At 42.8% G+C, this 11,589-nt stretch overlaps 3 protein-coding genes across 3 annotated transcripts; 1 reads left to right on the top strand and 2 right to left on the bottom strand.

The window, feature by feature from the left end:
* Positions 1–5,312: 5,312 nt before the first annotated feature.
* On the bottom strand, positions 5,313–5,785 carry SARC_01428 (hypothetical protein; the record flags this gene model as incomplete). Its single annotated transcript, XM_014304849.1, has 2 exons — positions 5,313–5,569; positions 5,647–5,785. The coding sequence occupies 2 exons, from the start codon at positions 5,783–5,785 to the stop codon at positions 5,313–5,315; spliced, it is 396 nt and encodes a 131-aa protein (XP_014160324.1).
* A 496-nt stretch (positions 5,786–6,281) lies between these two features.
* On the top strand, positions 6,282–7,070 carry SARC_01427 (hypothetical protein; the record flags this gene model as incomplete). Its single annotated transcript, XM_014304848.1, has 1 exon — positions 6,282–7,070. One exon carries the CDS (start codon positions 6,282–6,284, stop codon positions 7,068–7,070), a length of 789 nt encoding a protein of 262 aa, XP_014160323.1.
* Positions 7,071–11,078: 4,008 nt separating this feature from the next.
* SARC_01426 (hypothetical protein) lies at positions 11,079–11,521 on the bottom strand (the record flags this gene model as incomplete). The annotated part of the gene is made up of 2 exons (XM_014304847.1): positions 11,079–11,412; positions 11,448–11,521. 2 exons carry the CDS (start codon positions 11,519–11,521, stop codon positions 11,079–11,081), a joined length of 408 nt encoding a protein of 135 aa, XP_014160322.1.
* Between the last annotated feature and the right edge of the window lie 68 nt (positions 11,522–11,589).

Raw genomic sequence — 11,589 nt, 5'->3', positions numbered from 1 at the left:
CCCTATTGTGTACTATGACATAAAATATTCAAGGTTAAAGACGAATTCCGCAGACAAATTCTATTCATAGATACATATGATATTAGCAACTTACTGGTACTTTTTGATCTTTATGCGTGATATCGTAAAAGCTACATACCTGTGAAGATTCGTATTTGAATTCTTTCAGCCGTCTCATAGATTTAGTGTCTTATGAAGATCATCATCTTAAATATCTATTAATATAGATGTGGTGATCTGCTGGGTCGGTGGGGTGAGACTACAACCCCCAAAAGTATATACATGTACACGGGTGGTATGTCAACAATAACCAAGCCCTCAGAAATAGCAAGCGATTTGTTCACCAGATTTGGAATAGTGCCACCGTCAGTTTAGCACATAACAAGAAAAGTATTAAAGGAAAGATTCAAGACCAAGTGAGATAAAACATTGGTTTTTATTTGTATTTAAATATTTTAATACAATTTTCCTCCTCCAATATTTACAAAGTGTTCTCAATTCACTTTGATGGTTCCAATAGCATGAGCAATTGGTTTGACTCATTTACTTGGTTCAATTTGAGACATCGGTAGATGTAGGATATTACAAACTAAATTTTTACTTCTTGGTCCTCCCGCTATTCTTCAAAATTCAATCAATAAGTCTTTTTCTTTTTCTATCTTTTCTTCAGATGGAACTCTATTTATGATAGCTAAAGTATCAAAGTGACTTACGTTCTTATATCTATTTACAACTTAGGCATGTGGTCATAGACACTTAGTACTTTTAGTGAATAAAATTCAATAAAGAACAGATAGAGGTACGTCCTGTGTGATCGAGGATATTAAGGCAATTACCAAGAGGTAGTCCCGATCATTCTTACACAAGATAACACTGCTAAAGTCTAACCGCCTTAAAATGTATCTTAGTTTATTTAAATAGTTTGAAACTTGTAATACCCATCGAACATTAAAAATGTAACATCAGAAACGGCAGGAGTAGAGGGGAATGAACGGAAAACCTTAGAAATGTTGTCACGGTTGCGCATGTTGCGATTGTCATCGCGGTCTCAAGACCAGCCACCATAACTTCCGTACGATTCTTTTTGTCCACACACACGAGAGTAGTCTTGGCGGTCACGATCACGGTCTTGATTGCAAGGGCGATGGTCACCACAGTCTTGACGGTCATTGGGGAGAGAACTTAGAAACCTAAAGAGGCCATGATTATTCCACAGCGGCAGCAGCATAAGAGAAATCTGCATAATTATGCAAGGTATAGAAGGATACCTTTTCAAGGTTGTCCAAGCAAATAAAGAAATCATCAGCAATCAAATGATGATGACTGCGCCATAGCGGAAGAGCTTGTAGAGACGATCCATGTAAAAAGGGTTGTTTACAACTGGCACCAAAGGGCATGAACTGAACGACAGTCACGGTCGGTACCTTCGTTGAGGCTAAAAATAAGCATGTCATCGGTGATAGTTTTAGGTTTGGCCGGCAAATTATGAAGAGCACCAAGCCTTGGTACGAGAATCAGGATGAAAAATCTCAGGGCGTTCAGGTGTCTGGGACTCCTGATAAACATCCCAGACAAATAAATACATCATACCAACCTTTTGAGTTCTCCTTGAGGAATTGCAAGAGTCATGGCAATCTATATCGACCTAACGATCAGAAAAACAAGACCACCGAAAGGGACCAACGGGCCTCGGTGGACGAGAAGACTGTAGTTTCAATCTAGTAAAGTGAAGCTTACCAAATACAGTCCGTACGTTTAAATAGGCCTGTCACACAAGAGAGGTATCCAGCTGGATATGAACTTTCGAGTGCATCAAGTGAACAGATGTCACACGAAAGTCACGGTCGGCTTTTTGCTGGTCGCGACCGTTAGCCCGTAAAAACATTGCTAAAAAACCGACTGTTGATTTTTCCATAGTATTTTCGATCTAGTGGGTTTTAGTCTGTAGTGGAAGGGGTTTATGCCATGTGTTTTAAAAAATACAAGTATGAGTGTAATTGTTTGTCGTGGAGGATTCTTCACAGACTGGTTTTGAAAAATCAAATTCACTATTAAACACGCGGCCATGTAAAATACCGAACTGGTGTTGAGCCCTTGTATTATAATGTTGATGATTATGGATATCACACATCTCCATTGGGAGGATGAGAAACTGACTTTGCTGCTTTGAAAGCGCGGGAGATGTCACGTGCATTAAGAAGAGTTGATCAGAGATCCGAAGATAATGATCGCAGATGTGTTTCAGGAAGAAAAGCCTTAGCTTCTAAATGCAGACGAGCAAACGGGGTTCAACTGTACATAGCGGACTGCTGAATTATCAGTTTACAACGGTGGCCGAGGATAATGGCAATTCGGACATGTAATGATTTCATGAGTTTTGATAATGGCTGTTGCCATCAGGACCACGAACTATTGGGGCACATAAGAAGTAGACACGAAAATCATAGCCAGGCTTAAAAAAGATGTTAACCATGGGACCAACTTGTCAATACCTATACAGCTATATTCTTGAGGAGCAGTGGACGGTATTAATCATGGCCCAATAATGTGCCACGATGACTGATCAACGTATTTCATCAGTGCATTTATTTTGACACTCCGGCCAGATGTAGTGTATTGGTCATCAAGCTTGCGAAAAGGGGTGTCCTCAACATAAGCATAAATCTTGCAGACCCATGGAACAACAAGACTTTCAGGGTCGAAGCGGAGCACATAAGTAGCATTGTTCTTGGGCTTTGTGTTATTATTGAAGTTGTCGTTGCGACCCATAGCGGCAATCGAAGGAACCTTTATAAAAGTAAAGATCAAGCAACAAGAAGACAAATTGTAAAGCCTAACTGGTACGACTCAAGTGGGCGGATTAAATCTGACTTAGTTTATTTGTCTTATATTGTTTGTAGTTTCAATCTAGTAAAGTGAAGCATATAAAAGACAGTCCGTACGTTTATATAGGCCTGTCACACGAGAGAGGTATCCAGCTGGATATGAACTTTCGAGTACATCAAGTGAACAGATGTCAAACGAAAGTCACAGTTGGCTTTTTGCTGGTCGCGACCGTTAGCCCGCAAACCCATTGCTAAAAAACAGACTATTGAGTTTTCCAAGTTTTAGTCTGCAGTGGAAGAGGTTTATGCCATGTATTTAAAAAAATACTAGTATGAGTGTAATTGTTTGTCGTGGAGGATTCTTCACAGACTGGTTTTGAAAAATCAAATTCACTATAAAACACGCGGCCATGTAAAATACCGAACTGGTGTTGAACCCTTGTATTATGAAAAGGTTCCGAAGTGGTGTCGAACCCTGTTGTCATCAAAACATTTACAGCACTGGAAAGTCACTAAATGTACATAAGAAGTCTTTATATGTACTCTCAGTTTTTCATTAAGACCAATGAATTTGAGAAAAGAATTGAAGCTCGCATTTAGAGAATTTGATTGGGTAATAGAAAACGTACTCGTAAATTTGTATGTACATTTAGTGACTTTCCCATGTAGGCCATGTACATTAAGAGTATTTCCCTAAAAATATATACGTTCATTGCTCTTGCACTCCGAATTCCTTTCATTGAGCTAGACTTAATTCGTCTGAGGAGAGCGGCAGTGCCGCGACAACCTGTTGTCACTCTAAGTTGCTCGGCCATACAGTAGTGCAACTGATTCAAATGTCAGACACTAGTTTATCCTTGTATTTGGTGCATAATGCACGCACAGGTTTCAGACTACACTTCCCAGCTGTTAAGACACAACCATCTGACAGACGAAGCTCCGGTTAATCAAAGACATGGTTTTTCTCAGCATGTAATTGCGTATGAATTTAACAATGTGAATTAAACAAAAAAAAACTCGCAAACATCTTTTCTCTGTCATTCCGGTCTCTCTAGATACTGGCAGACGCTGTCGGGGCAAAGCCAGATGTTGACCAGGCGATATAAAAGTAGTATCGGGCAGTACAAATAGTTACAACCACAGGTACGGACGAGAAAGAAGTACCTGCACACTTATTTAGTGCCTCTAATAGATACCCGTGTAATTGAATGCCAGTCATCTTAGCTACCGGCCGGCTTATAAGGTTCATTGATATTTTCTTACCCCCGACAGACAATAGCAAGCCCCGACAGACGATAGTAAGAATATTTGAATATGGTTGGCGAGTGTCGATGGATCATTGCGAGTCGGCCCGAAAAATAAGTTTTACTCGTGAATGAGTGCGATGGTTTAGTATGTCTCATCGAGATGTAATGCCATCACCGATTTTCGAGTTTGGTAGTCTGAATGTACTTTTCTCTCCCTTATTTTGACTCCGACAGTGCCTTCTGAGTCATTTCCATATATGTGTGCTCTAAATATAGTTTATAACACAGCTGCTTGAGCGGATTCGGCACCAGTCAAGATACAGTCCGATGGGAGTGCATTACTGTGTTCTGAAGAAAACAAGGTTCACTCACACGGCAAAACGAAAATGGACTGTTCAATAATCGTATACTTCTGTACAAACCTGAAGATTTCCATGTAACAAGTGAGAGCTGTGCTTGCCAGCAGAAATGAGTATGGTGTATATCTTCGTAAAAGTCTACTAACTTCCATAGCCTCGATTTCCTCTGTCACATGTGACCGATAAACTACCGCTGGACTTTTACTGTGAGACTCAGAAATAAAGTTTGTACAATCCCGGACGATGCTGCACACAGATTCGGCTGTCTGAACTGGTTTACTGCATTCAATCTTACCACTTGTTGATGCAGGCAAAGTGGTTTTACGAAACTGCTCACTACCGCAACACGTAGTCCAGATTTCGCAGCTATTCTCTGGCTTGCGATCCAGGGCAACATAATGTGGAAGACCTCCGTACAGCCACGATCCCCCTATTCCATACCATCTGGACATGCTTTCGTCGATACAGATATCACTTCCGCAGCTTATAGTATGATCTTTATGATCATTTATGGCTTTGACGAAGCCTTTGACTTTTGACCACCTATGTGTCTGGCTCATCGGGTTTAGACTATCTGTTGTCTCTTCTGCAAATTTCAGATGTGAATGTATGCAATCAAATCTTCGTCTCTCTATCCATCTACCAAAGTTTAATGCTGGGTGCATCTCGTGATCTAATGCATCGCTCCGCCAACAGTTTGTACGTGATCTAAAATTCACGAACGACGCCTGGTGTCAGAGAAAAATTATATTTAGTGTCTTTGCTTTTTGTGAGGCTAGAATAATCCGCACATAGTTGTCAAACACTTGTAATGTATCGTGCGCGACACCATCTTCCGGCCTGAATGTTTCGTTGTTAGAAATGAATTCCCATTTTACAATTCATTCTGTCCGCTCATCTACCTCTACGTTATTCCACTTCCATTCTACCCCGTGCGCTGATACAGTTGATGTAGTCGTTGCTGCATGAGGTGTCGTTGAAGACGCAACTGCCCCAGATTGTGCTACTTGATTGTTAGCGGGTGTTGGTAATATAAGTGACGTTGGATTTAAATCTAGATATAGTTGCAACGGACCATTGCTGGCGAACGGGCTTTGTAGTGTCTGTACTGGGTTTTGTTGTGGTGTTGGTTGGATAACTGGATTAAGCGCAACGATGCACGTTCAGAAATAATATTTGAAATATTGTCACGTGGAGGGCCACAAATCAATTTACGTGGAGCTGCAGGATCCTCATCTTCAATCGGCGGGTCCAACGTTAATAACTGAGGACTCTGGTCCTTCACTTTGCTATAGGGAACACCCACCGCATCCACAAATCCATCAACTTTCACTTTGATCTTATGCACATTCATTCGCCTTGTCGTTGATAAAACTTTTGTTGCTGAATGAACTGTTACAACTGTCCAAACATCCTTAAACCTATTTCCAAAACGTGCTTGGGTGTATATTTGGCTCATATGGTACCAGCGTACGTACACCGTCTTACCCTGTACGCGTTTGGCAGCTGCCAGATCATTCTTGGACTACTTAGGTATTTGTGACGTATAAGTTGCGTCTCTAACTATACTATGTGCGCACACTGAGCGTGTTTTGTATTTTATAAATTAATATGTGAAATATTTGCTTTGTGAATTTCAATTCACTTGAGCTGTAAAATTGTATTAGTGTGCCTCTAGTGGTGTGTTAAGAAGGTGTTGGGCTATTTGGGGCCTCTTTAATACTGACACCGACTATCTGTCTTCACCCACTTTTGTACTACCCCATTACTCACCTTTTAGAGATGTACTCTATCTATCTATTCTATGTCTGACCTAGACGTAGCTCTTGAGGTAAAACTAACTAGATAAGATGAAGTTACAAAAACCTATAGCTAAGCTGTCGCACGAGAAACGGTATTGGAAATATCGTGACACCGTATTGGCTTCGGACTATAAGTTCGAGATCGAAGACGATTGTAAGAAGGCTGTGGACTTGTATACATACTATACTTCAGCCATACACAAGTATAGAATGACACTCGCAATAGACAGTTCTGAAGAGGCAGTAAGAACACCTAACCAATACGAGAGCGACTATAAGATAGCTCAAGAAGCGCTTAAGAAGTATCAGGCGCATTACGACGAATTTGTAAGAGTTCGAAAAAACGACGAGGCGCCAATGCACACCAAACTAGAGAAGATTACGACTGAGTCTAAGGACGGCGGGAAAGATTTAATCGACTGGACGAGTACTAGTAATGCCCTCGACGACCTCAAGACCGCACATGACTTATGGTTAAACAGTCGCTACAAGCAGGCAGCGTATACAGACGTGTTGCTAATATCCATAAATCCGAAGTCTGACGCATACAAGCGCCTCAACATAAACAAGGAATACCTTTGGGAATTGGCTACAAAGGACTGGAATGTATGGGCAGACGCAGTAGTGATAGTGGCTTGCCTGACACCAGTACCCCCATTTCTTGACATGTTGATTGCTGAACCGGCACCTAGTACTACCGTACATAACTATGCAAAGGTACAGGATATGTTACATAAGTTCAAGGCAGGAACGGATAGTGACTATATCAGTTTGGACTTGTTGATTATAGTCGCCACACATCATCACCTGAAGCCTGATGACCAGAAACGTGTGTAGACTCAACTCAACACTCAAAGTAAGTCCAGATTGACCCGAGATATTGCTCCCCCAAATGACAGAGTATTATTGACTGACGTCACTTGGGCCCAATATTTTAGTTGTGTGACGACAGTAATTGAGCGTCACATTTACACTGAGCACTACTCCCACAAACGAGTAGTCGCACAAAAAAATTCTGGGACCCTCTCCCCCTGAGGATGGCGCCCACACATGCCAAACCGAAACACTTCAAATATCTGGGGTTCCCACTCTCTCACGGAATACCAGGGATCAACCTCGCCAGACATATGAAATCCCTGGTTGCAGCATTGTCTCTGGGTATCGTCTCTTTCCGCCCTTATGGCTTCCATGGCTTCAGCTGGCGACACCCCCGCAACCGACTGGTGCTGTTCAAAACATTCATCCTATCCACGGCTACATATGGCCTGAACATTATTGCCTCGGCTCCACCTATATGGAAGGATGCGTTGGACCCCCTGTTCGAGCGCTTTAACTCAGCACTCATCCAAGCAGCAGCCATCATCACTGGCACTAAATACCCTCGGTTTCCCAAACATCAAACAAACTTACTCCACTTTTGTGGCCTGCTCCCCGCGCGACCATTCGCGAACTACCTCGGAGGTTGCCTGGGAATACAACTCGACTCAATGGCCAGCAGAAATCCACTCACCTCTCTGTCGCAACCCGCCTGGGCCCGCGACAAACCATCAATGCGCCTCCCGTACAGTATTTATGCTCACCTGAAAACTGTACACAACACCACGCGGGCGTACACCCGACCATGTAGCCCTCCGCCAACACTGTGACGACATCAGGAAGAACTCAACAAAACGCTGGTCCAACAAGGAGATCGTGGCAATGGCCCGGCGCCAATACTACTACCAACTAGTTATGTAAGCCGCTAACCTCGAACCGAAACAAAGCCAGACACGACAGCTTCAACGGCTGCCTCGAGTCTACACCAATCCGGCTCTGTGCTATGATTGTAACGAATACGTACATGTTCACATTGCTCGACTACCGCACCGACGGCTGTCTCTGCCCTGCCTGCCCGGGTAACCACAAGTTCACCACCAGCCACTTTACCTGCATCCAACAACTGATTCGACGCATCCTGGTAAGCCCGAAACTGCCCCATTGGCCCTGACCTCCTCCAGCAATTACAGGAGTGCCTCGACTTCCACGGTATCTGAACCCTCCACGAACACCTTGGATCTTTTCTTCAGCATGTAGAAGAACCACCGTACCCTCACCCGTCTCTGACACATCAACAGATGTTCCCCATACCCCGGCTAATCACGCTCTTGAAGTACTACTTCCAAATTTCGGTTCAAACCAAATTATCGCGCTTGTTGGTCCCGCCTATGATACTTCCGATCCAGGCCAGCCAGCACATACCGAATGCATCCGTGGTCTGGTGCGGCATTGACTCACCCCCATCCTCGCTCCTCGACCGAATTATGACTGATAATCTGGTCCTACTCGGTATTTCGCACCTGCACCAACCCATTCCACGGCACTACACGGCGTAGACCCGATCCGTATCACAGAGGTGGGTACGCTACTTAGTAGGTCAGCAAGCGAATACATTGCACATTCGATGGTATCAGTGTTTTGTCCGCACCGGCCCGAATTGACTCAGCGCATATTCTCCATCGTCGACTCACTTGGCCCAAGCTTCAAACGGGAATTTACTGACCACTTCTTCCCATCGATCTTTCCCGAACCACCACAACGGTTATGAGAGCCATACCATTTGTTCGTACATTATAACATACATACATTGTAACTTATCTTTTTTGTTTTGTTGAAATGAATAATATTATCCCTAAAGGAGCAGATAATTCTAGAGGAGGCCGTGGACAGAAGCGTCACAACCAAAACCAGGAAAAATAGGACAATAATCAAAACAAAAGGGACAGCAAGAACGGGGACAAGACTTCCTTCACCAGTTGCGTTGCGCCAACGCCGACTCCAGGAAAGTGATCCATCAAATAGCGAGTGGGGAATACAGTTGCCTACACACTGAAAAATGCCCTCTTCGCAAGGACTGCAAGGAATGCAAGAGTACCGGAGGACATCATCAAAATGATTGTAAGTCCGCTAAGACTTTCGACACAGTACCTGCCGAGAAGAAATGTTGACGGTACATGATGTCTACTATAGGCCGTATAGAACCGGAGAAAGACGAAAGAGTCATACTCCCTGTATATTTAAATGGGATAAAGGTTAACGCGTTAGTTGATCCCGGTGCACAGACTACTGATATGAGCACACGACATACATTAATTACAGACAGAGAAACTAAAAAGTTCGACTCCACGGTAGGGATAATATCCACGGTAGTAGTAGCAAATCTAGAAGAAATTTCTTGTACGCAACTAGCAAAAGACCTTACAGTAGTCTTAGCTGACTATCGACAAATTAAGACAGAAGCGGTAATACTTGAAATGAGCCCGCAGTACGACATCATACTAGGAATGTCAGACTTGTTGCCACTAGGTATAGTGAAATCAGGACTACCAAATAATATTGAACCTGATAAAAACATTCTATACTCCAGAAGCACCTTCAAATAAAGTGAAGACACTATTTCCGGGCATAATGGATACATTAATGTAATTGTTGGTGCAGAATAGACATCTGAAAATAACAGACTGGGCTATATTTAAATTCAATAAAGGATACGTAAGTCTGAACTTAGAGCAAGCAGATTTTACAAAATTGAAGTGTCCAACAACAAATTATGTTTCTAGAAAACATAACGAGCGGGTTACTGCCCAGGCGAAACAATGGCTCGAAGACGGGGTCATAGAGGTCAGTTATGCACCAATACCGGTTAACGTACCACTGTTAGCGGTGGACCAATATAATTCAGACGAGTCTTTGCGTAAATGTAGAGTGTGTTTGGACATGTCAGCATTAAACAAAATAATTCCAACACACAGTTTTCACTTACTACGTATTAAGAACTGTTAAGAAAGCTAGACGGAGCTAAATTCTTCTCAAAGATAGATTTAACGCAATATTATCACCAGATGAAAATATATTAAGAACACAGAAAGTATTTTAGCTTTCAGTGGAGTGTGGTGAAGTATCACTTCAGACAGGGGCACCTTTTTGGATTACATATGCTACCCTCGTTCTTTCAACAAGTTATGATGTAACTGTTCGCAGATTTAACGGATTGTGTACAAGTATATACTGACGATATAGTCATATATACGAATACCGCTGCAGAACATAAACACATAACGAAGATAGTACTTGACCGACTCAACAAGGCGCGGTTTAAAGTATATATAAAGAAGTGTCAATTTGCAGTAAACAGAATAGAATTGTTAGGCTACTTAATATCCGATAAAGGGATAGATATATGAAACCTTTTTCCAATCTAAGATGTCATAAAGGCAAATTGGGCGAGCTATGGACAAAAGAATGCGATGACGCATTTAAGCTTCTAAAACAGAAAGTGAAGGAAGCATCTGCCATGGAGTGTCCAGTGAATCCATTCCAAGTAGCTACCGATGCATCTAATATGGTGGTAGGCGGAGTCTTATACCAAATGGTTGAAGGTAAACCACGATATGTCATGCTCTACTCAAAGAGTTTGAGTAAGAGTTAACGAGCGTATCCTACAGTGAAACAAGAACTACTAGGCATAGTTACTGCTCTACAACACTTCAAAGACTATCTATACGGTACTAACTTTGAAGTAGCATGTGATCAGTAGTCTTTACAATATATGAAAGATATGAAACCTGACTCACAACTAGTTAGCCCATGGCACGATGTAACAAGTGAGAGCTTGCCAGCAGAAATGAGTATGGTGTATATATTCATAAAAATCTACTAGCTTCCATAGCCTCGATTTTCTCTGTCACATGTGACCGATAGACTACCGCTGTACTTTTACTGTGAGATTCAGAAGTAAAGTTTGTACAATCCTGGAGGACACTTCACACAGATTCGGCTGTCGCAACCGTTTTACTGCGTTTAACCTTACTACTTGTGTTTGATGCAGTAAAAATGGATGGTGGTGAATTTGTGGCCACTGGGACAGACAGGGCAGAAATAGCCATCGGTGTGGTAGTCGATCGTTAAAATCATAACACAGAGCCGGATTGGTGTAGGCTCGAAGCAGCGGTTGAAACTGTCGTGTCTGGTTTTGTCCCGATTTGAGGCTGGTGGTTTGCCCATAACTACACAGTCGGTTGTAGTATTGGCACCGAGCCATTGCCGCGATCTGCTTATTGGACCAGCATTTTGTTGAGTTCTTCTCAATGTCGCCACAGCGTTGGCAAGATCTACATGGTCGGGCGATCGACCGCCAGTGGTCCTGTATATAGTTTCAGGTAGGTATAGATGCTTTACGGGATGCGCAGTGATGGTTTGTCTTGAGCCCAGGCGATTTGCGTCAGAGGGGTGAGTGTGGTTGTGCTGGCCATTGAGTCGAGTTGTAGTCCCAGTCAACCTCCGAGTTAGTTCACAAATGGCCGCGTGGAAAGCAGGCCAC

Source organism: Sphaeroforma arctica, assembly GCF_001186125.1.
Source record: "Sphaeroforma arctica JP610 unplaced genomic scaffold supercont1.56, whole genome shotgun sequence".
NCBI lineage: Eukaryota > Ichthyosporea > Ichthyophonida > Sphaeroforma > Sphaeroforma arctica.
Note: the sequence above shows the minus strand (reverse complement) of the source record. Positions and strands in the feature narration are given on the sequence as shown.